This window comes from Centruroides vittatus, unplaced genomic scaffold (assembly GCF_030686945.1).
Source record: "Centruroides vittatus isolate TY-2023 unplaced genomic scaffold, ASM3068694v2 contig_875, whole genome shotgun sequence".
Taxonomy (NCBI): Eukaryota; Metazoa; Arthropoda; class Arachnida; order Scorpiones; family Buthidae; genus Centruroides; species Centruroides vittatus.
In genome coordinates, this window is record NW_027122567.1 from 3,474,415 (window position 1) to 3,501,204 (window position 26,790).

Below are 26,790 nucleotides of genomic sequence, written 5' to 3' on the forward strand. Positions count from 1 at the left end.
AACGATTAAATTTTTTAAAGTTTGACCCTTCTGTATCTCTTTGCTCAAAACATCAAATCATCAAAACTTAATAGCATTAATGCCCTTTATATACGACTTAGCATGCCAAATTTTGTTTCTTAATCTTTATCCTATCCTGAGACGTTAAACAAAACAGATGTCAGCACACACAACCACAGAATTTTTTTCCCCTTGTTTTAACTATTTTGGATTTGGAGGTCTCAAAATGTCAAGATTTGAAAAAACCTAAAAAGTCAAATTTGACAGAATTAATACTTTTTTATATTATATACATAACAGCCAGGAAAGTAAAAGTATGATGAATATATGTATTAAAAATATTAGCTATATTACAAATTTTTAATTTATCAAAGTTTCTTAAATTTGCACACACTAATTCCAATGCTGCTGCCATTAGAAGAAAGATGGCTTAAAAAGATTGCTAATTTTTTGTAATCAATTTCTATTGCTCAATTTTGAATTTCTGAATATTATCTTAGTATTGAATTACTCTCCATTCATGATCTTAACCTTTGAGAAGAATCAATTCACAATATAACAAATATGAAGAATAAGGAAACTGATAGGATTTAAACAAAAATTCATAGGCATTAATTACAATTTTACTTGAAGTATTGTGTTGATAGAGAACAAATCCATTTTCACATTTCTCTGGTCTTTTCTGACGGATAGCATTCCTCACTTAATCCAATGCAATTTGGCATTAACATTAACAGTTGTTAACTTTTGGTAAAAATTTTGTTTTGTGCAATTGCTCAATTATTTAAAAATGATCAATATTACTTTGACATTGTATTTCAATTGATATTCTCTCTTTGCTTGTTATGAACCTTGTTTTTAATAAGATTTTCCAATTTTGTTTCTAGATCATATATTTAAAGTTCAAGTCTTGTAAATCAAGCTAGATCCAAATTTGGACCTTGATCTGTAAGATCACACAAAGTTGATCTTACAGATTGTTATTGAAGTTATTAACTAATTGTGGTTGTTTTAGTTCTTTTCATAAATTTGCAAGAATTTTATACTAATACTAGCTGCAAGTACCCGCTTCGCTGGGGGTTTTTTTGTTCGTACATTTATATGTAATATAGTTTTTTTTAGTATAAAAGAAATGCGCTAAAAGACTTTTCTTATCCTAGCAGATAAGTCCAGCATTGCTCGGGCAAAAAGTAACAATAGCGAAGATTAAGATTATTATGTTATAGTCAGCCTTACCCGTTTTCACAGAATGCAAGAATTAGGTCCCCCTGTTTCCAGAGACTAATTAGAGAATTTTTAGATGGTCTAAAAATATGTTCGATTTCCTGCAAAAACACATAAAACTGCATCTGCGCCTGTAAATCTTGTACGTCGCTTTCTCTTAACACTTCCATTGTTAACATCCATTCTTAACACTTTTATTGTTAACACTTCCATTCTTAACACTTTCAACCCACATATCTCCCAGCTGTTATCTGCAACTTCGTTCGTGTGGATTTTGCCAGCAAACCCTATTTACATTCAATATTTTAACAACGATAGTAATTGTTATATAACACCTACTGCTGAGAATTGCTGCAAATCAAACTAACTGTTTTTAATTTGATAAATTTTCTAGAATGTTTACAATCGTTCTATAATCGAACCAATATGCAATAACAAATTCGAATTTAAAACGGTTTGAACATTTGGTTAAAAAATCGAAATATATAAAACTATTTATATCAATGTCTGAAATGTTATCAATTTAATACCCCTAAGTACTCAATGAAGACTAAACGTAATTAAAAACAAAAAATCGCATCTAAAATAGTACAGTAGTAGCCGTTCTTCAGGTTAGGACTTAATGCTCTCCCTCTCCCCCCGCAGAGGAAATTTCAAAAAATCCCTTTTTAGTGTTCATTTTCATGCCATACCCTAACTGTGTACCAAATTTCACCTCTAGGTTCTGGAAATTTCTAGAAAAAACTGGAACATTCTCATTGAAGCATCATACATTTTTGTAGTCAACTACTTTCAACCCCCATATCTCCCACACCCTTATAGCTATCAAGACGCAACCACCATAGTGCACGATGGGAGACTTGGGGCTACTACCACACACAAACACCATTCATGTGCGATGTGTAGTTTTGGCTGCAGAGTGAGATATAGGAACACACACATCTATTTATATATATATGTCGTATTATTTTGCAGTCGTAGTCGTGGGGTCGAGTGTAGGGTTAGCAAGACAAAAGAAAATTGGAGACCATAAAAACACGTCCGTTCACTTTCAGGTCCTCACTCGAACTCTCCTTTATTCTTTATTGGTGTTGTTAACCTCATTCCAAAAGGGGCGAGATTAACAAAGTAAATTACAGAAAAATATACAAAAATATATACAAAATTTAAAATATGTTAAATGCCCCCCTCCTGAAAAGGCGACATCATGGAGCCTCAGGGAGGTTGGGCTGGGTGTTATACAATTTATCGGCTTGAACTCTAAAGTTGGTTGGATTATAATACGGTATAATTTTATCTACATTTACAATATCAGTTAATTTATTTAATGATTGGACAGGTCTGTCTATTTCTACGTTACAAGGAGATACTATCTTTAATATGGTGAAAGGTCCATGATACTTTGGAGCAAGTTTTCCTTGGTCGGGATGGAAAAAGGTTTGTAGTAGTATTTGGTCTCCTACTTTGAAGTTTGGAGTTTGGTGTTGACTATTATATTTATCTCTGCTTCTTTCATGAGCTATTTCGGTTCTTTCAGTGGCAATCTTACGTGCTTCACTGAGAGGGGGATAATTCAAGTTGTCAGGTGAATCGGGGATTTCTCCGTACATTAAAAACATTGGAGGGAATCCTGTTATAGTATGAGGCGTTTGATTGTATTCTTTCACAACGTCACGTAACATTTGAGTCCAGGATCGTTTTGGATTCTCTGAATATTTTATTCTTAGTCTAGAGACAAGTGTGGCGTTTAGTCTCTCAACTATCCCGTTGTGCTGAGGTCGCTGAGTACTTGTTAGATGTTGTTTGATTCCATTCTTTTCTAAATATCTTCTGAATCTAGAGGAGGTAAATGAAGGTGCTCTATCTGTTAGTAGACGTTTCGGGCTGCCTGTCTGTAATATTTTGCCTAGACAATCTATGTAGGCGTTTATAGAAGTAGATTTGGATGGAAAACACCAAGCAAACCTAGAAAAGTGATCGATGGCAACATGAAGGTAGCCTTTAGTAGATCCGTATCTTTGCATTCCAGAGACAGTGTCCATAGATAACATGTCAAATGGAGCTTTTGATGAAGGTAAATCACCTAACAAGCCAAACCTTTTATGGTTGTATGTCTTTGCTTTCTGACAAGCATCACAATGTTTAACAAACTCTACAACATCGTTGATGACATTCGGCCAATAGTAACGTGGACTAATTAGTTTCAGCATCTGTGTTATACCTGGGTGACCATAGTGTGCATGTGCCCTGGATAGCACCTTGTATTGAAGCGATGGAGGTATGACTTTCTTTGTAAATCCCTTCTTTCTGATACAGATTACATCTTCACGATCTCGGAAGAATTTGGGTGAGGTGAGTAATGAGGTATCCTGGTTGGAAAGGACTTCCTCAGTGGTAACAAAATGGCTCACGGGGGCTCTGGATAAATAATCAGCTTCTACATTCTGGCTTCCCTTCTGATGTTTAATATCATACTGATACATGCTTAGTTTCAAAGACCATCTAAATAACCTTCCAGATGGGTTTTTTATACCTTTCAGCCACTGTAAAGCCTGATGATCAGTGTGTATGGTGAAATAGATATCATGAAGATAAAAGTGAAACTTTTCAATAGATGCTACAATTGCAAGGCATTCTCTCTCACTAATGGTGTAGCTTTTTTCATATTCACGTAAGGACCTGGAGAAATAGGCAATAGGAAGTAATCCTTTAACAGGGTGTTCCTGTTTCAAGATACTCCCTATACCATCTCCGCTAGCATCTGTATAAAGATGTGTAGGAAGCAAAGGGTTATACATGTTTAAGATGGGTCTGGAGATAAGTGCTCTTTTTAATTTCTCAAAAGATTCTTGACATTTAGTCGTCCAAACCCAGTTTTGATTTTTCTTTAGGAGCTTATTTAGAGGAGCTCTTAAATTTGCATAATTTGGAATAAATCGATGGTAATGGTTTATGGACCCTAAAAAGCCCTGTAATTGTTTGATATTAGTTGGACATTTTAACTTTTGTATTGTTTCTATATTTGGTAATGAGGGGGAGTAACTTTCTGGTTTGATGTTGAACCCAAGATAATTAATTTCAGATCTAACAAACTGACATTTTTTAAGATTTAAGTAGAGACCCTCCCTTGAACATAATTCAAATACTTGCGTTAAATGTTTTAGGTGTTCGTCCACGTTCTGACTAAAAATTAACAAGTCATCAAAATAATTGATGAGAAAAGGAAATCTATATTTATTTAGGATATTTTTTAGAACTAGCTGAAAAATCTGGGGTGAAGTCTTTAGGCCAAATGGTAAACGATTCCACTGGAAATGACCAGAATTCGTTACAAAGGCAGTTAGTTCTTTGTCTTCAGAATGGAGAGGAACCTGCCAATAGGCTGACAGAATATCTACCGTAGAAAATATTTTCGCACCTATAAGTCTATCCAGTAGCTCATCTATTCTGGGAATAGGTTCATTGTTAACTTTAATCTTCTCGTTTAACTTCCTATAATCCATACATAATCTAGTTTTTCCCTCATCTCTTTTCTTGGCTAATGTGACTGGGGCAGCGTAAGGGGACGACGATGGTTCAATCAATCCCGACTTTAGCAATAGTTCCACCTGTCTATCAATCTCTTCCCTATCACGGTAAGATGCTCTGTAAGGTTTTAAAGTTATGGGTCTTTCGTCTTTAAGTAATATTCTAGGGGAAGCTATTTTTAGGGCTGGCACTGAAAACTTCTCAGCAGAAAAAACTTCCCGAAATCCTAAAACAATGCTCTTTAGCTTCTGCTTCTGATCATCCTTCAGATTAGGGTTAACAACATCCCTAATGTTAAAAATATTTAACAGAGATTCCTTTAAGGAAGTAGAACTGTTCCTACCCCTACAAGTTCCTGCTGCATTTTGAGCCAAAGGAGGTGGGAAGACAAGGTTAGGAGCCTGAGGGGTCTCCTTCTGATCTATCTTATATAAGCTATTACTATTTTTACTTATTCTATTACAAAAATGATTAATGTCTCTACTATAGTAACTATTTGTGGAACTAGAGTGATTTGAACGTACTTCAAAAGTATTAGGATCTAATGCTAGGATAGTCTGATTTTGGGAGATCTGATTAAGACTAGAATCTATGACAAGACTAAATTTTCTAATGTCTGGATAAGATAAAATTAAATAAGGGAAATACCTGGATACTACATGTAAAGTAATGTTTTTTGTCAGGTTTCCAATCTTAAGAGGGATTGATACATTAGCCATGCTTGTGGTAGATCCTGCAGCTGTAGTGATAATCTTCACATCCGATTGGTATTGAAAGTATTTGGATAAAGTATCTAATAGTTTTTGGGATATAAGGCTGATGGAACTTCCTGTATCGATGAGCGCAGGCATCGTCTTGTTCTCCATTGAAACAGTTAGTAGTAGTCAAGATGGTGAAGTTGGTTCTGCCTCATTTGCTTCAGATACCTTGTGGACGTCTCTGTGAATAGGAGCTGAATATCTTTGGGGACAGTCTCTTCTCCAGTGCTGTGCTGGTAATCCCTGCTGATAGCAAAAACGGCAAGGGGATGGCGGTCTGCTCATGTGATGTACCAAATTTCTGTACTGGGGTTGACCCCGTGGTGGAATCCAAGATGGCGTCGTTTTCTTTGTGTGCGGCCATGACAGTATCTGGTTTTTGGCAAAGTGTTGGGATCCTGTGTAATTTTCTCGATTCGGTTTAGTTGCCGGATGATTTTCTTTCTGGGTCTTCGGCGGATGATCTGCTTCTTCTTGAATTTTTATTAACTTAGTAGCCTTCTGAAGCCATTCGACAGCGGTGGCTGGCGGTGCGGCTATCATATATTTTCTAATTTCCGCATTTATGCCGGCATTGAGACCTGTAATGGTCTGTTGCATGTTTAACTTAGCTTTTTCCGCCAAGGAGGTTTTTTCCCTATAGTAAGTTAAGACGTCTTCATCTCGCTGGTGTTGTCGATTTACAAAATCGGTGAAGTAATCTTCTTCTTCCTGTGGAAAGTACTCGAGTAATTTTTGTTTAATTTTGTTCCAATCCGTTTCCTCCACTAAATTTTCACAAAAATAGTCGAAAGCTTCATGCTGTAAATATTCTGGTATGTAAAAGTGGAGCTCTTGTTCGTCAATCCTTTGTCTCGCCGCTTGCTTCTCAAACAGTCTCATCCACGAAGTTAGACTTAGCTTTCCACGTGGGTTAAACGGAATAAGATTTAGTTTAGGAGGAGAGGTAGAACTACCTGTTTCTGGGATGGATTTGTCTCTAGATTTACTCATTGCTGGATAAGGTAATCCTGTCGACTCTTATAAATTGTCGTATTATTTTGCAGTCGTAGTCGTGGGGTCGAGTGTAGGGTTAGCAAGACAAAAGAAAATTGGAGACCATAAAAACACGTCCGTTCACTTTCAGGTCCTCACTCGAACTCTCCTTTATTCTTTATTGGTGTTGTTAACCTCATTCCAAAAGGGGTGAGATTAACAAAGTAAATTACAGAAAATTATCTCAATAATATAGTACACACACATCTATTTATATATATATATATACTTGTTATTAACATCAGCAGTTAAAATCATTTACATTAAACCATATGAGATGTTTATTTCATAAGCTATATTTCAAATTGACAGTCTTCAATTTGTGCTAATCATGTGTTCAAATTTTTTCAATATTTTTATTTCAGTATAAAGTTCAACTATTAACTTCAAGAATGATATTTTTATTTTTAATGGTTGGTTGCATGAGTTGAGTTTCAATCTCAAGATTAAATGCTTTTTAATTTATACATAGAATAATTTTTCATGTGTTGCATGAGTGCAAATCTTTCAGTAAACTACTTAAGTTAACCAGTTTATTTTAGGCATTTAAAATTTATTTTATTAAATTAATCCAAAGAAACAAGATGGCTGACATCAATTTATGATTCTGATGTGAATGACTTTATTTAGACTATTTTAACAAAGTTCATTATAACCCCAACAGAATGCTTTTAAAATGCCTGATCTAATAATATATAGTAATAATAAATTTCTAGAGCAATTTCAATTTTAAAAAAAGCAATGGTTTTATGTTTATCATCAAGAAATAAGTTAAGTGAATTATATTTTATATACTGTACTATAATAATAAATTATTTTTCATTATAAAGTGGTATATTCAAATATTGTAGACAGTATCTGTCAAATCTATTAATACAGTGGAACCTTGCTTAATGAGCATAATTCGTTCCATAACTTGTAATGTGAAACACTCATTAAGCGAAACAAATTTTTCCATATAAATTAATGTAAAATACGATAATGCATTCCATGCCAAAAAAAAATACTCAAATATTTTATGTATACCATTTATTCAAAAAAAAATTGTACAATAAACATTGTTAAGAAGTGTGAATCATCTTCAGCTTTTCTTCTAGCATGGAATGAACCAACCTTGAATGCGAATTTGATTTATAGAAAACAAAAAAATCACAGATAATATGTCTGATAAACATGCCAAACGATATGCCAAATTTTTGGGCTATGTAAAGGCTATAATTAAATAGTAGAAATTAATTAATTTGACTAGAGGTAGGCAGTTATGCTTCCATCTTGTATTATATTTAATAATTATAAATAATTAATTTTTAATATTTAATTATAGCCTTTACATAGCCCAAGAATTTGGCATATCATTTGGTGTGTTTATTATATAACAGGCTATGGTTGTTGATGTTTATAAGTGATATGTCTGAACATAAGTTTGGAAAAATGTGTGATCATAAGCAACACTAAGATGCTAGTGGAATGAGTGCAAAACTCAAATTGATGTAGCATGTGCAAAATCCAGGACTTCCCCTCTTGTCACTCATTATGCAAAACGTTGCTTATTAAGCGAGTCATTTTTTGACAATTTACTTTGCTCGTTAAGCAAGGTTCTACTGTAAATGTTTTTCCTGGATACTCTAATTCACTCCACACTTTTGCTTACTCACTTTTCTTCTTCCATGTTGTTTACAGTTGCTCTTGGTAACACAACTACATAGTAAGAATTTTTAAGTGAACTGGTTGATAGTCACTGTTCAGTTAAAGTAATGACCAATGCTGATAATTTATTCTTTAGATTTGCAACAAGGTGAAATTTATTCTGTAGATAGATGATCTGTAGTTTAAACAGCAATTTTTGCATCTGGCTCTGATTCACAACTGGAACAAAAAAAGTAAAACATATAGCAATATCACTATTATTTGTGAATGTGCATTTGTGTGTTTTTTCATTTATAAAATAAAGTTTGTGTTTTTATATTGCCCATCATCAAATTTCATTTTTTTCATTGACAATAACATGAAACACAACATAAATTGTGATTTATGATGACTGAGAAAATAAATGAAGACTGATCTTGCAACAAACATAAAAAAAATTCATTACATCATCAACTGTCGTAAATAATTGGGCTATAAACGATGTTGCTGGCCGTGGGCATGGAGTTGTCCCCAGTCGGCGATGTAATAGCCGTCAATGGTTATGTCTTTGGCTTATATATACTGGAAGAGAGGATCAGACTGAAGGTCCAGGTAGCGTAACTGGCAACGCAACCGCATGGTAAGTGGGAGTTGCGAGTTCGAGTCCTGCTTCGGGCCGATTCTTTTCTTCCAGTTTAATCTAAATTTATTTAAATTATTATAATTATTAATTTTAATAAGAGATGGTGCCTAACGCCTACCTCAAGTGCCAAATTTATTTATAATCTTTAATCGTTTATAGCCCGATTATTTATGGCAGTTGATGATGTAATGGATTAATAGTATCGGGTTTGATGAGTGTTTATTTATAAAAAAAATTAAAAAATAAAGAAACTTATTGTATACCCCACCATATTGTTAATTTTTATATAGTGCATTCATTTACTATAGTTTTTTTATTAGATCTTGTATATTAATTACTTTGCTTAATCTTTTTAACAAAGCAGTTATAAACAAATATTAAATAAAATTAATAACTTTTTAATTTTAACATTTTATAATGAAACTTTTTAGAGCAGAAAGAGAGCAATATTTCCTAATCTTAATAAATAATTTTGTCAGGTCCTTAGGCTGAGAATGTCCAAACACTCACCTTAACACCCCTCTCTCAATAATTTTGTAAAATATTTTTTTTATTGAATTGTTCACATCCTGTTGTGATAACAGGAATGTATTTGTTGTGCTTTTGCCAATTTATGAATTGTTATAATGTTGGATTTTGGTTGTTTTTAAGACTAGTAAAGTTTAAGAACTATTTATTAAAAACTATTAATTGAATACATTATTAGTGGACATACATGGTAAGTTGTATGACAGACGACTGACGACCGATGCTCTCGTTGGCCGCTGGTGTTGCCACCAGTACATATCGTAACGTGTCCCCCCTTTTTTTTGAAAATACAAACATTAACAATATTTAGTATGTTTACAAATTTTGCTGACTTTCGTCATTCTCACTAAAGGAAAATCTGTGAAGCTTATTTATCTGCCTGCCGGAGTGGGTTGTCAGAACTTGGGGTTGTGCTGAGACAGGTTCAGTTATTTTGTCAGGTTCTGTTTAGCTGTTTGCCTGCTCAGGAGTAATTGGACTAGATATAGGCATGCTGTTAACTGTATCTTTTATTTTCCAAGTTGGCATTTCTGTTGTTCTGGGAGTCTTCAATAAATGATGTCTGTTTCTTCTATAGTGAATTCCATCTGGTGTTGTAATGACATATGTTCTAGGCATCTGACCAACTTTGACAACAGAAGCAGGGGACCAAGGTTCTTTTGGACTCTTTCTATAGTATACTTCATCACCTTCCTTTAAAGGAGATAAGACTTTAGTGTACTGGTCATGATAGGTTTTTGCTTTACTCAATTCTTCTGCACGAATTTTGTTGTAGTGTTGTATATCTATGACTCTTGGCCTCAACACAGTTTTGCTGGCAGGGAGTTCCATTCTCAGTGATCTAGACATCAGTAGTTGTGCTGGATAATATCCACAAGGCAAAGTCATATTTCTATATTGGAGCATTGCAATGTATGGATCTGAATTATTTTCATGACACTTATTAAAAAGACGTTTAATAGTGCCAATTGCTCTTTCGACAAGACCATTGCTCTTGGGATAGTGTGGACTTGATGTTCTGTGAGTTATGTCCCAACACTTTAGGAATAACCTAAATTCTTCTGAATTAAAAGGTGGACCATTATCAGAAACGATGACTGCAGGAATTCCATGACGTGAAAAGATTGCTTTTAGATTTGTTATGACCAGTTTAGCATTATTAGAACTGACTGAGACTAATTCAAAATATTTAGAAAAATAGTCTATGACTAGCAAATAAGTAATATTATTATAATAAAAAAAGTCTATGCCTACTTTTTACCATGGCAGGTTGATATGCTCATGTGGAATAAGAGGCTCTTTATTGTTTGCTCTTCTAAATTTAATGCAAGCGTGACAGTGCTCTACTTTGTTTTTTATATCGACATTTAAGTATGGCCAATATACAACACTTCTTGCTTGTCTTTGGCATTTTTCGATGCCTAAATGACCTTCATGAATAATGTCTAATATTTTGGAACGAAGACTTAAAGGAATTACGAGTAGATGACCTTTAAACAATAAACCATCGATGACATGTAGTTCTTGATGTATATTAAAGTAAGGTTTTAATTGACAGTCAAGCTTGTTTCTTGATGTAGGCCACTCAGTAAGACAATATTTCATAATGATTTGGAGATCTGCATCCATCAGGGTCGCTAGTTTAATCTCTTCTAGACGTTCAGGGGACATTGCAAGATTAGTTATCAATAAGTTTGCATGTATATGGAGATCTTCCTCTAGAGAATCCTCTGCATCAGGTGGATCTACTGGAGCCCTACTTAAAGTATCTGCTATGAACAGGAATTTGCCTGGTTTATATGTAACATTCAGATCGTATTGTTGCAGATTCGGCATCATACACTGTAGATGCACTGACACTTCAGACAATGGTTTCTTAAATAATGTCTCCAAAGGTTTATGATCAGTTTCCACAATGACCCAATGACCGTAAATATATTGACGAAACCAGTTACAACCATACTGAATTGCATACAGCTCTTTTTCTATTTGAGCATAACGTGACTGACACTCTGTCAATGACTTTGATGAATAGGCTATGGGTCTCTTGTTTTGTAGTATGACTGCACCAACTGTTGCCTTTGAACTATCCACAGACAATGTTAAAGACTGATTAGGATGGAAATAAGTTAAGACTGAAGCATTGCGTATTAACTCCTTTAATAATTGAAACTCTGACTGCTGTTTCTCTGACCAATGAAACGCTATATTCTTTCTTAACATTCAAATCTAATGAAAACTGTCAGTGAAGAGTATACATACTATTTTATTTAAAACAGTGAAGGTTCTAAGATAAACATCTCTGACTGGGATTGAATTTGATGATGTCAACCTTTTTCCACAACCCAAGAAGGTCCCTAATTCTACCCAGAAGCAATTGAGGGATCAATTGAGTCACGAGGAGAAACTTTTGAAATTAATCAGAATATAAGATCAAAGGATCCATCTATAAAAACCTGTATTCTGAGGACAAAGGAGTTCCTTTTCATAAAGTTATAGGAAGCTGATAAGTCCTTCTTGTTCAGTTTCTATCTGGCCTGCCACATGCTTTTTTGGATAATTGTTGTGCTTTTCATTTGCTGCTGACTCTTTCTACTCTATTAAACTTCATCATAAACTTATATTTGGGTGTACTTCTCTATTGTGCCTGACTTTGAAAGTTCTCCTAATCTTGATCATCCAAATCTAGAATCTTTTCTCCAAACTTTCTTTGTGTCTACAAGCTAACTTATTCTTGAACTTATGGTATTTAATATTCAATAGATTGAGTATTGTAAATTTTTTTCTCAATAAACAGCCTTTTAAAATAAAATAACAAGTCCTTCTTTATCTTGGATGCACTTGCCCACATATGTTACTTTTTTCCACTGGTGCCATCCAGTCACAGCTCTTTCCATGAAAAATCACAAATTTCTAAAAATTACCTTTTTGTTTTGATATATGACTATAATTAAAATCACATGACCTTATATTTAACTTTTTTATGACTCTCTTATAAATTTATATCTTAAACTAGCGTAATGTTCATTATAAAATAGAGAGATAGTTTTAACTATTCATTATTAGGGATGTCCCGATACTGCCAATACTGATACCATATTGATATTTTTCTTTGACACAGAGTACTTTCTGTACTTAATACTTTCGGTCTGATACCTGTACCAGTATTCATACTTTTCCTTTGGTATCAGATCCAGTATTATTACATTTTTCACAGACAGGTAAGATTCAACTGAAATTGGTTTTTTCAGCCGAATCCAAAACCAAAATTGGATTTAGGTGTTAAAATCAGTTTCAGACAAAACCAAAACCAAATCTTACACTGTTTTTGGTTAAGTTAAACTTATATAATAAATATTAATGACCAAAAATCAATAAATTTATTACCTCAAATTTCATTTTCAGAATCTATATACAGTATACTTAAAGTTCAGATTACTATTTATAAATAATTTGCCAAATATTTCTAAAACTTGAAAATATATGAAAATCTCAAATAAACTGAGATAGTATTTTTTTTAAACGTTTTTGCCCTGTGGGCACTAAGAGGACCTCTTAGCAAGCCCATTATGGGTTCAGCGAAGCCCAAAATGAGGTGGTTGAGAGGTGAGTGGTGGGGCCTGACATATCCAGATGGACCATTACCTGAAAAATTTCTGGGCATTTTTGATCTATTTGGATTTGATCCCAGGTTTCTCAGAGTGATAGACTGCCACCTTGATTATTCAGTCATCTAGCTGTCATTGATACAATATTATTAATATATAGTTTATATTAGAAATCAGTTTTAATAATTTGTTAATAATAACTAATGAGAATAAAGCATCTTATTTATTAAAATTAAAAGTTTCAACTACATGCAATGTTTCAAAATCAAGTCATAGACTGAACAGCAATGTCCGGCAAGATTTCTAGTTTTGATACTGATACCAGCTTACTAACACTTTAAGATCAATACTTTAAAACTACTCATGATACTGGCCGGTATAGATACTTTTGTGGTATTGGGATGTTCCTATTTACTATAAATAGAGAAATAATTTTAATTTATTAATATTAATAATTAAAATTAATAAGTTAGTAAGTTCAATTACAAAAATTGTTAAAGTAAAAATGTTTCTGAATTTTATCATAATAAAATACTTTAAAATTAAGATAGATCAACAGATTTTTGAGATTTATTTATTATATGTAGAATATTTTATTAAAACACTGCTGCTTATTGATTTATTTTAAATTTAAGTTTTTATAATATTTATTAAGTTTAAAAGATAACTTTAAAATTTACATATGAAGAATAATCCTACATTTCAATTTATAGCTGGGCTGCAATTTGAAAAAAATTGTAGACCTATAAATTCCTGTTAGATAGATGAAAGTTGAGAGCAGTTGTGGGAAGCTTAGAGGCAGGAGGCTCAGATTAACTATATACGAACTTCCAGTTTGCACTGGGATTTAGGTTGTTTCAATTAAAAAATTTATCCATGAACTGGCATTACTCTGTTGCTAACAGGAAAAGTATGATGTACAGGTGCAAGACACTGCTAAAAATTGAGAACATTGTGGCAAAAAAATTGCAGCCCAGCATTGTGATGATGTCACAATAAGTAATTACTCGTTTAAATTTTACATAATCAAATCAATTTTTTAAACATGATATACATAACGTTACTAATGAGACAGATAAAGTTATTGATGGTTTCATTATTTAGATCTGATTCATCTGATCATGTACTTCACCACGCTCATCCTGCAACACATCATATAACATCAGGTAATTTTTCTTTACTTAATTACTGGTATTAAATATAATTGAAGATCTTTCTAATACATACCTATTTAATTTTTATAAAATATGTTTGAATATTGATATAAGTACACATTTAGCTTAAGCATAGAATATGCAATTGATTTCATATGATCCATTATATATAAAATTATAATAAAAAATAGTAATAAATAAAATTTATTTACTTTTTACTTTTTTGATTAAAGAACTGTTTTGATAGATATTACAGATCTTAATCAGTTGTTAAAAATTATCAAATTTCACTAAGTTGTAATTGGACTAATTAAGTGATTTAATGGCTATAGAATTTCAATGAATAGATATATTTTTATCTGTTAGAAATTTAATAATCATTAACCTTAATTTTAACAAAATTTTATGCATTTAAAAAATTCTCCAAAGAAAAATTTGCACCCACTTCTGTTGTCTGATATGCAAGTATTTATCACTTACTCTATCTGAGCATTAAACAGAGGAAGATTAGATACAGTGGCAAGTTACTTCTAAGGATGAACTGTACAAGTTATTATTTAAACTTTAGGATAACTATCTGTGGAATAAATTTAACCTAGTCACTAATCTAAAAAGTTACTCTGATTTGGAAGATAGTTATTGACTAGTAAGTTGGAAAATTTCTGTACAGTCATGTTATCAATGGAAAGGTAAACAAGATGGAGAAGCAAAAAGTGAACAAGCAAATTGATTGTAGTGTAGACGAAAATATATATTATCAGTAATAGGTCTGGTAGATACTATTTACAATATTTTAATATAGATACTTTATAATGAGAAATGATAAATTATTATGTTAAACTGTTTAAAGTAAGATTCACTTAACTCTGACAATTAACTTAAAACTGGAGTTTTTAAATTGAAATCAATTCTTGAAACTTAAAATTATTATACAGCATTATAAGAACTGATTTTTTTTTTAAATATTCTGTCAATATTAAGATAAATTTGATTTAAGCAATCTAAATAAAGATTATCTTATCAGAGTCAGAGCTGACTAACCATTTTTTTTTCACTAATCTACAGAATAAATTTTAACCATCCAAAATTGTCAGTCTAACTTAGTTGGCAGTTTATCCAAAAAGATTTACATTGATGCAATGCATTAAAGATAATTCTGTAGCTAAATCTTGAGGTTAAAATTTCGGTAATATTGGCCCTAAGTAAAATAAATATTAGTTTGGGTTTCCAAAGTTAACAACTTTGAAGTAAAAATAATATACAAATGAAGAATTTAAGGGTCACATAATTAGTTTGTGTTTTAGATCTTAAGACAATTCACCTATACACACCGGGATGAAACCAATTAACTCTCTACAACCTTGTAACCGGTGCTGCCCAAAGTTCGTACGCTAACGTTTTTGGCCCCTCACTAGGTCCTTCTTCAAGCGAACATTTATTCTATTTTCTTTTTTGACCGTTAGATCGAAGAATATCCTCTTTCTGGATAAAAAATTCGAATTGTCCGATTCCGTATCCATGGAAACCGCGTGCCATCAACATTCCAAACTTTACGTAATACGATCACGTGCTTATCTTAAACTATCAAAACGCGATCCAATCGCATCTTTATCTATGTCAGTCCCCTGTAATGGTCTCTCTAATCATTTTGCCTCCGTTGGTTCGAATCGCTGTCTTGAATTAGTGCCCGCCACGCCAAAGATAACTTCATCTCGTCCTTCGAATTGATTGGTTGGGTGTACTTGAAGGCTTTACATATCTCCATTTGCTCTAGCCATCGAAGGTGGTCCGCGTGTCGTGTGGTGATGAGGAGTTTAGCGCTCGTGAAGTCCGCTGACTTCACGAGCGCTAAACTCCTCATCACCACACGACACGCGGACTCACCTTCGATGGCTAGAGCAAATGGAGATATGTAAAGCCTTCAAGTACACCCAACCAATCAATTCGAAGGACGAGATGAAGTTATCTTTGGCGTGGCGGGCACTAATTCAAGACAGCGATTCGAACCAACGGAGGCAAAATGATTAGAGAGACCATTACAGGGGACTGACATAGATAAAGATGCGATTGGATCGCGTTTTGATAGTTTAAGATAAGCACGTGATCGTATTACGTAAAGTTTGGAATGTTGATGGCACGCGGTTTCCATGGATACGGAATCGGACAATTCGAATTTTTTATCCAGAAAGAGGATATTCTTCGATCTAACGGTCAAAAAAGAAAATAGAATAAATGTTCGCTTGAAGAAGGACCTAGTGAGGGGCCAAAAACGTTAGCGTACGAACTTTGGGCAGCACCGGTTACAAGGTTGTAGAGAGTTAATTAGATCTTAAGATGTGTTAATCCATTGTTGTGTGTCTAGTGGTGCCCAAATAGCTCCTGGACAAAATCCAGCTTGTAGAACAAACTGTTCCTGAATCAGATGTTAATTCAACACGTGAACATATTTGACGCATCACTTATAAATAATAGAAATAGATTTACTTTATAAAGAGAACTTTTACAAAATATCTACCTACCTACAACTTATATGTATTTTGCTTGCAATCAGAAAGTTTAGACAACACTGGTCTCGATGTTACACATAAATTCAAAACATGACAATATTAATTATTAATGACTAAACAAATTGCAGATACTTTGCTTCTAAGAGTCTTCAAATAATCATAAACTACTATAATTTTCTAACTTAGCATATAATGAGCTCACATCTGTACATACATGAATATTACAATATTGGTATTTCTAAATACATATATAAAATCAGTTAGCAAATCAAAATGAATTAATTGTCTGAAATCACCAAAATTTATCAAGTTTGATTAGTTGATAAAATAATGCAATGATTAGAGAATTTGAGCTATATATATACATATCACCATCTATTGGAAATTTTAAGAATTAGTAAATTTGAATTAATTTAATTTTTTCAGATACAGTGGAACCTCGCTTAACAAGCACCTCGCACGAATATTTTGCATAACGAGCAAAATAAATTGTAAAAATTTGCCTCACTTAACGAGCGATGTTTTGCATAACAAGTGAAGAGGAGAGGGGAAGTCCCAAATTGTGCGCATGCAGCATGCTCCATCAGTCTGTATTTAGCACTCGTTCCGCTAGCATCTTAGTGTCGCTTGCAATCACATATTTTTCCAAACTTGTGTTCACACATATTACTTATAAACACCAACAACCATAATTCGTTATATAATAAGCATGCCAAATTCTTGGGTCATTAAATTTAATGACTGATTCCAAATTAAATTTTAGAAATATCTGAATTAAAAATTAACTACTTATAATTATAAAATTTAATACGAGATGGAAATATAACTGCCTACCTCTAGTCAAATTAATTAATTTCTAATATTTAATTATAGCCTTTACATAACCTAAGAATTTGGCATATCGTTTGGAGTGTTTATCAAACATATTAGCTGTGATTTTTTTTTTTTTTTTTGTTTCTGCAAATCAAATTCTCACTCCAGGATGGTTCATTCTGCGCTAGAAGAAAAGATGATGATGATGATTCACACTCCTTAACAGTGTATATTGTACAATTTTTTTTTGAATAAACATTATACATAAAACATTTGAGCATTTTTTTGACGTGGACTGCTTTATTGTATTTTACATTAATTTCTATGGGAAAAATTGTTTTGCTTAACGGGTGTTTTGCATTACGAGTAAGACTCTGGAATGAATTATGCTCATTAAGTTAGGCAAATTGAGCGTTCCACTGTACATTTAAATTTATTTAGTTATATTAACTCAAATTTACATAAATTTCAACATGTCTACTAATAATACAAATTCTTTAGTTATTAAATTTTTTAATTAGCCAAATAATATTTAAAGTATTTTAGCCATTTCTAGAAATTAATTAATTTTGGCATAATAAATTATAATGATATTTAGATTGGATAATGAGGATAATGAATTATCCTAATCTTAAATGTTTTTAAATTCAATATTTTGTGTTTGCTTGAAAACTGAGGAAATAATGAGGAAACAAACTTATAGGTTTGAATTTACTTCTAAAGAGCAGTCTATTTTTCTTGCTGTTGAAAGCACGAACAACTCCAAATTTTAAACATTATTATTTCAATATTTATAACATATATTTGAATGCAGAAATTTTTAGATTTTATCATTCTAAAATAAAAGGTTGTTTTTTTTACAAATAATTACAAACAGAATTTTTTTAAAAAATTTGTGAAAAATAAATTTTTTCTTTTTTCATTTAACAAAATAGTGATACTAATAAAATAATAATTTCACTCATGCTTATATATTTGTAGATCCTAGGAAACGTAATATACGTGAATATGGAAGTCAAAGAATGAATGTTACAATTCCAAATGTGTCTTCTTTTCGAACTCATGGACACAGTGTTGGAGGAAGGATACAGGTATGTTGTTATGTTATTAAATTATATGAAAATGAAGCTTATTCAATAATTTTAATTTTAAATATGTCATTGATAGAAAAATCTTGATGATTTTTTTCTTTTTTTGAAATATTGAAAAAATCATGATCTTAATTTTTAAATGACTTATATAATTAAAAACTTTTTCTTTTTTCATTTATGAAATCTTTCTTTTAGGAAACTTTATATATCAAAATTTTTATCTATTCCTAATTTCTTTTGTTGTTCCTTATTACTTTTTAAATTTTTTGTAAATAATTGACTAATATTCAATAATAATCTCATAGAATATTAATATTTCCATTATTCTATATTAGAAGTATATTAGAAGTATATTGTAAATAGGTATAAATTATATTTTAGAAATATGTAAATGATTTGACTAAAGTTAAGAACAACTCATTACAGTGAATAAACATTGATATTTTTCTTTACTGAAGACATTACAGATCAGTAAAATCTTTACAAATCAATAAAATCTCATATAATAAAACTTAGCACTTTTGGGCTTTAAACTGTGCCTGCAAGGATATTTTTCCTTTCTGCTTATCTTCAAACACAATATTCCACATAGTCCAAAATATTTTGGATTATGTTATGTTATAGGTGTTAATCTTTGAAAAAGGATATCATTTCATAAGGATTTTTATAACATTATGAGAGCAGTTTTTGATTAAATCATGTTAAATGATAGAACACTTTGAAGGACAGTCATTTCTCTACACATTTGCAACCAAACCTGTGGTCATCAGCTAATAATAGTTTCAAGTACTCCTTAATAAGTAAATTCTGCATATTTTAATAATAATAATAATAATAATTTGTAAAAGGCTGCTTAGAAACAATGTTCATATTAAAAATTTTGATAAATAATAATAATCAGTTTTGTATTAATAAAGAGTAATTATAAGGTATTTGGATTTCTGTATTTATAGGTAAAACTTTGGTATGACATTCAAGCTTTACAATTAGTTGTAACAATTGTATGTGCCACTGAATTGCCATTTGATAGAAATCGACCACAACGTAATCCATATGTTAAAATGTTTTTATTGCCAGACAGGAGGTAAGAATATTATTATTAATAATTGGTTTTAGATTGATTTTGAATCTTGTCAAATAAAACCATCTTAATTTAAATTTTAATAATGTTTAAAGAATTTCAATATTATTAGAGTCAAACTTCAATAAGTGGTCATTTATGAGACTAGAACATATTAACCAATTAAACAGATTGACCTCTTAACAGGAGTCAAAACATATCAAGTAACTGGTGTTACTATAAATACATGTTTAGTTATGTATTTTAATTCTAATAAACACATATCTAAAATTTAACTAACTGCATAGCTTAATGTGTTGTTTAACACAATCATCTAAGTAGTTAGTAAATTTTTTATGACAAACTGAAGACTTGCTTTATAGACTGCTTTAATAATGAGATTTGATTAGGTTTTTGGGAAGTCATGCTATTGAGATATTTTTATGATTTTTATGAATTCACTGTTTCTGTCAGCATTGCTCAAAGAATGTGAAATGACTGTATTTACTGGCATATTGATGGAAGCATTCACATTCTTTGTGCACATTTATATCATTGGATTTTTAATGAAAGGAGGATTCAATCACTCTAGGTTTTCTAAAAACTTTAGTGTGTTTAGACTAGGGGTCTCCAAACTTTTCAAGAAGAGGGCCACATTACTAATTCTGACAACAGCAGCAGACCAGAGCAATTTAATATTACACATACATGTATATGTAAATTAAAAAAATAATAATCATATAACTTTATTAAAAATTAAGAAAATACATAAAAATTGAACACAAATAAAATACATTACAAATATCATTTATTTTGGGAAGTACAGATAAAAAAAACTTTATTATTTATTGTTTTTCTTTGTGTTGTTTGCTTGACTTAAAAGCAGTTAGGTAGTCATTCAAGTTTTGGATTTTCTGAGAAAATGGGACCTTTGTTTTTAGGTAATTATAGTTTTAATACTTAGTCTCCCTGGCTTTATTTATATTACTTTAGCACCAGTAAAATATTATTTTAAATCACAATTTTTTTAATTGTCGAGAAGTAATGTGGGCTGGATAAAACCTCATTGTGGAGCATAGTTTGGTGATTCCTGTGTAGACTGTTACCATTTTAAAATGTCGTTAAATCAAGAAAATTAATTCTACTATAACTACCACTGGGGAGAGATAGAACAATAATAAGTTAACAGGTGTTAATCTATCATTTGCAGTATTTAAAAATGTTTTAATAATCTAGTTTTTAAATTTTTAAATTGAATTACAAAACAGTAATATATCATATTAAAAGTTTAATTTTTTAAATTTAAAAATATTTTATTATGATGTTTTAAAAATCATAATGATATTATATTTTAAATCATGAGGAAATTATATGTAATCAAAAGTAATCAAAATTAAACTGAAAATCATATAATGCTTAATGATATCATTGACTCTACATCTAAATTTGTATTAAATTTAGTAGACAACAATTCATAAAAACATAGACTATTGTATTATTGTATTATTAACATGGCTCATAGTATTTAAATGATATTTTGTTTAGAAATTATTTTCTCAATAATAAAGTGTAAAGAAGGCTTCTCTATAATTTTGATTAATTATTTCATGAATTAATTCTTTAAAATTTGTAAACTGTTTTCTATAATTTTATAATTAATGGTTTTTTTAAACATTCAAATTATGACTTATTAAAACAATTTCATCTGTAAGCAGTTAATTTGATATCTTTATTTTAGTGAAAAAAGTAAAAGAAGAACAAAAACCATTGCCAATACTAATGAGCCAAAATGGAATCAAACATTTGTTTATTCTCCGTTAAGGCGTTCAGATTTAAAGACAAGAGCTTTGGAAATAACTGTGTGGGACTATGATAGATACGGTGCTAATGATTTTCTTGGAGAAGTAAGTAGGTGTGATATTTTTATGTTTATCTTTCTTAGTAGTAGACATAATATTAAATAAATTAAGTTTGATATTGAGTATATCAAACTTAATTTATTAGATGAATTGTAAAATAAATAAATAACTCTGTTACAAATATTAATTAGAAATTGGCATCTGTTTTATGCCAATTTCTAATTAATTATTTTAATTAATTAAACAGTTGAAAATTCTCTAGAGTTAATCTGTTTGTATAGTCAAAACCTGATTGTTCTTAGTTTAATAAATGCTTTTCACCACTAATAATTTTAGAATTGTTATAATTTAATAATGGTTTGATCTAATTAGCAAAGTAACTTCATTTTCTTCAAATTTTGAAAGTTTTTAATATCTTAATAGATTATCTGTAATTCATCAATTAATATTGAGATGAATTAAAATTAATTATACATATTTTTTCAAATAATGTTAGGTGTATTCTCTTTTATATAAATACTGCAATGCTCTGCACTTGAGAATGAAATTAATTACAAAATTCTGTGCATATAATATTGTTCATTGAAAAAAAAAACAACTTCTTCACAAAATCAAAAATGAGAGTAACAATGGCAAGTAGCTCCCGTTTCTACACCATTAATTACATTGTATTATTTATTTGTAGTAATGTAAGGATATTTTTATCGCTATTTAAACACATACCGCTAAAAATCATTTTCTAACATTTAAATATTTTGGAATTTTAAATTTTAAATATTGTTGTTCCACGAGTTCCAGTTTCGAATTCTACTGGCCAAAACCTGATGAAGATCGTGAATATGATCGAAAACGTTAGTTTTAACTAAAATTTATTCTTATTGGGATAAAAAAAAGGTTCTAGTGTGTTGATTATTGAAAAAATTAGTATTAAGCTAGAACTCTATAACTAAACAACTTGTCATTTATTTTTGCTCTCCTTGATGATATGTGAGATAAATTGAAAGTAGTTGAAAGCTATGTATGGTTGTTTGTATATTCCATTGGATCATATATTATAGTTTTAGAGAGAGATTATTCATAAAGCAAAGCTTTGATCTATTTTCATATATTTTTTAGGAATTAAAATCATGTCATAACATACTGAATAGAAAATATTGTTTGTTATAAACAATATTCTCTATAAACAAGAATATTGTTTGAAATATGAATTAATATATATAGCCAAAACCTGATTGTTCTTAGTTTAATATATATCTCTATAAACAATATTCTCATGGAGTAATAAACAATATTGTATTTATCGACTGTTGTAACTGAATTAATTTTATTATTATATACTATATGATTGTAATTAAAGTATTCCCTATTCAACATTATCTAGAAGGTTATTTAGAGGTCTGAGTGCAACCAAATTTGCTATGGTAATATTTCAAGTCATACAAAGGACATTTAAAAAAATTTTAGTATTGAAACTCATCATTGTGGCACTTTTGGCACTAAGTCATGTGATTTTTGGTTGTGAGGACACTTCAAAAATGTGATTTATTGAGGACATGATAAAAATTTGGCAGTCTTGAGAGACAGTATCATATGTATGTGAGAAGAATTACAATTATGGTAGGCAATTGAATACACTGTTCATTCCTTTATGTGTTAAATTTTTAGAATGGTGAATACAATGAACAGTATTTTCTATATTACTAAAATCCTTGTATAGCATAAGTATCATGTACAAATAAAACATTTGTTCCTTACAGAGCCACAAAAATGTGGCATGTTTTATATTAATTTTTGTTTTTACAAAAATGTCTTTTGCACATCTTGAAATGCCATCTTACCAAATTTAGTTGCATTTGAATTGCTAAATATCTATTTTGCAGTATTGAATAGGGGGAGTACTTTAATTATGATTATGTGGTATTTTTGTTTAAAATTAATTTGTGATCTTATTAATTAATTCTTTGGATTTACAACTTTAATGTTTTGTATTAATTTTATTAGTTATTAATAAATCATTATATTTATTTTGAAATTGATATACATTAATCAGGAGTTATTATTTTTACAAACAATTTTAAAAATCATTTTTCGATTTAATTTACATAAACATTTGTTTCTCTTAGTATCAGTTTAAGCACATTTTAAATTTCAATAAAGTTAAAAATTTTTAAGAGGTGATTAGGCAACGCCAAAAATTTAAATAATACTTTTAAGATTTTGCAATTAAAATAAAAGGATTAGGACAGACTTAGTTTTGTAGCATTATCAGCTATAACTATTTTTAATTAAGAATAATAAGAGCTTAGTATATTTATCAAAATGAAAATGAAAAATTTGTTATACAGTAAAAGCGGCTTGTTCTAATTGTTTTGGGACTCACCTATGTTGATGATGATAACCAACAATTAACATTAATTTCAATTCAATTCTTTATTGTATGAACCTCAGTTTGCTATAAGAGGTTAATGTATATGTTTTTCAGGGATACAGAATACGTTCAAATGCATAAAAAGGATTTGGGGGAAATTATAACTGTTTTAAGGAAATTTGCAGTAGTAAAATAAGACTACTGCAATAGCTACAAAAATGTTACAAGAAAATGGAGTAGTCTCTTGGCTAAGTCTAGGCATTAATTGGGAAATTTGCCAAAAATATAAGGAGAGACCATGTTTTAAAAAGAAATTAGAATGTTCAATATCTGAATGCCAGGTTAAAAAAGAAAAAGAAAGTTAAGCATGCACAGACATGGAGTATGATAGACATATGTCTTAGTAGGCAATATTGGCTATAATCACTTATTCATGTTTGAGTGATGAGTTGCTAATTCTATAGCATGTTTTCCAGTAGTGAGGGATGATGATTACTTTTTCTGATCAGTTCAGTCACCTCTTACATACTGCCTATTTACATGGTTATGTGTTTGCAGTAGGAATCTAGTGGACTCATTTATTAAACAGGGTTTTGACTTTACTGAAAAAAACCAACAGACAACATTCATAAATTCTAAGTTTTAAACAGATTTTTATGAAAAACTAAAACTGAAATATGGCTTTAAAAAGAACCAAAAAAGAAAATATGTTATTATTTTAAAACTCTTTCCACTGATGGATTATTTAATTGGTGAAATTCAGTGTCAGTTTGAATTAAAATGAAATATTAACTCATTCCCTGCATGGAATATTTGCAAGTTAATAAACCAAGTGTAAAATCTTTTTCTGAATTGTCTTGATTAAATAACTAAGTAAAATTTTTATTATTTTAGAAATATATTTTTTATAGATATAAATAATAATAATGTTGAAATATAATAAATTTGAAATCATCCTAAAAATATTGTTGCATTTTTAAAGAAAAAGAAATAAATGAAAATCAGTCAGAAATTTAACTATTAACTTTTTGGAAAAAATTTGTGCATACTTAATTTTTCAGAAAAAAAACATTTTACAACCATTATTGTATAGAAATTTTGTGTTTTTGGACATTAAAAAGTTTGTTAATTAGTGCCTTTAGCTAAAAATAGGTCATTCATGGCATTTGTGATAATGCCTATCATCATTTGACTTCAACTTTATTTCCATTAATCAACATATTACATTAAATTTATAATGTATATGATCCTTATGATGATGATATTTACTTAAATTAAAGAGTTCTTTTAATTTAAAGAAATTTTACATTAATTTATCAGTTTAGTGTTGTACGGAAAATTATATACTAAGCCTATTTAATTATTTGTATGTTTTAATTAAAATATTTCAAATTATGTATTAATTATTATTAATCCCTTCATAAAATTGTTTTATTTTAAACACTAGTATGTGACAATTTTTGGAGAAAGTTTGGATCCTGAAAATATTCTACACCCCTGATGTTTTGCAACTTTCTAATTCTAATAACATTAAATAATTGATAACAATATCCATGATATTAGATTCTATTGTATATTGAATATTAACTGAAATTGTATAAAGAAATAAAAAGAAAAGGCAACTATGATTGAAGTAACATAATATAAATCTAAATAATATTTAAACCTGATTCAATTTATATTAGTCTATATACCATTTAAAAACAAATGAATATATTAAGAGATGTGATTAATGATTGATTGTTTAATTTAATTATTATAATGAAAATTCAAAATTTGATTGAAATTTAAGTATTAAACTGTTTTTTTTTTTTTAAATTTATATGAGTTAAATATAACATTTAATAACAATGAAGTCATTTTAAAAAAATCTAAGATTAAGCTGTTTTTCATTTTGATTTTAAATAATTTCATTACAAATAATGGCATTTTTTCTGAAACTAATTGCCACTTGGAATTCCATTAAGAATTTTAAAAATAGCAACAGTTGTCAATTATCAGGTCAGTCCATAAGTTCGTGCATATTTTTATCTACAAAAAAAGCAGCAAAAAATTTTAATTAAATTTTATTTCAATCTATAATGTATTCACCATTATTTTGTACAGTTTCTTGCCATCTTGATGGTAGCTTTTTAATCCTGTCTTCGTAAAATGATTTCGGTTTTGAATCAAAATATTCAGAAATAGACTTTTTTACATTGTTCTCATCCTCAAAAGTTTTCCCTTTTAAAAAATTCTGCAAACTGCGAAAAAGATGATAATCACTGGGAGCAATATCTGGCGAATATGGTGGATGAGGTAAAATTTCCCAGTTGTAGCTTTCAAGTTTCTGTACAGTTATTTTTGCAGCGTGTGGTCTGGCATTGTTATGCTGCAAGAGAACCTGCTTTCTGTTCACTAACGACGGTCCATTTTTTTTTCCAATTTTTCATTTAAACACTCTAATTGCTCACAATACATTTGAGCTGTAATTGTTTGATTAGGTTCTAACAGCTCAAAGTGAATTACACCTGACATATCCCACCAAACAGACAAAAGAATTTTTTTTGGATGCAACCCACCTTTTGCAGTCGGTTTTGGCTGCTTGTCGCAATCCATCCATTGTCTTTTTCTCGTCACATTATTATAGAGGATCCATTTTTTATCTCCAGTAACCAGCCTACCAAGAAAAGGTTCTAAAGCAATGCGGGATAAAAGAGACGTGCAAATGTTTACACGTTGTTGTCGGTTAGCTATTGACAGTTCATGTGGTATCCATTTTCCTAGCTTTGAAACTTTTCTGATTTGTTGTAGGTGTCTATGAACAGTTCCATGGGATGAATTTAAACGTTCCACAATTTCATCAACTGTTAAAGATGGTTCTGCTTTAACTAGTGCAGAGAGAGCATCATCATCAAAGTCAACGGGTCTTCCAGTACGAGCCTTATCCTCCACACTAAAATCATTGTTTCTAAATCTTTCAAACCACTTCTGCGCAGTCCTTGCACT

The 26,790-nt window shown here is 30.4% G+C and overlaps 1 protein-coding gene across 6 annotated transcripts in view; it reads left to right on the forward strand.

The window, feature by feature from the left end:
- LOC136983036 (regulating synaptic membrane exocytosis protein 2-like) overlaps nucleotides 1–26,790 on the forward strand; it is a 341,614-nt gene that overhangs the window by 139,058 nt on the left and 175,766 nt on the right. For all 6 annotated transcript variants that reach the window (XM_067279650.1, XM_067279651.1, XM_067279653.1 and 3 more), the window contains exons 7-10: nucleotides 14,055–14,116; nucleotides 18,406–18,515; nucleotides 19,469–19,599; nucleotides 21,314–21,479. In XM_067279650.1, coding sequence (XP_067135751.1) covers nucleotides 14,055–14,116; nucleotides 18,406–18,515; nucleotides 19,469–19,599; nucleotides 21,314–21,479 — 469 coding nt within the window. The remainder of the gene's footprint in view (nucleotides 1–14,054; nucleotides 14,117–18,405; nucleotides 18,516–19,468; nucleotides 19,600–21,313; nucleotides 21,480–26,790) is intronic.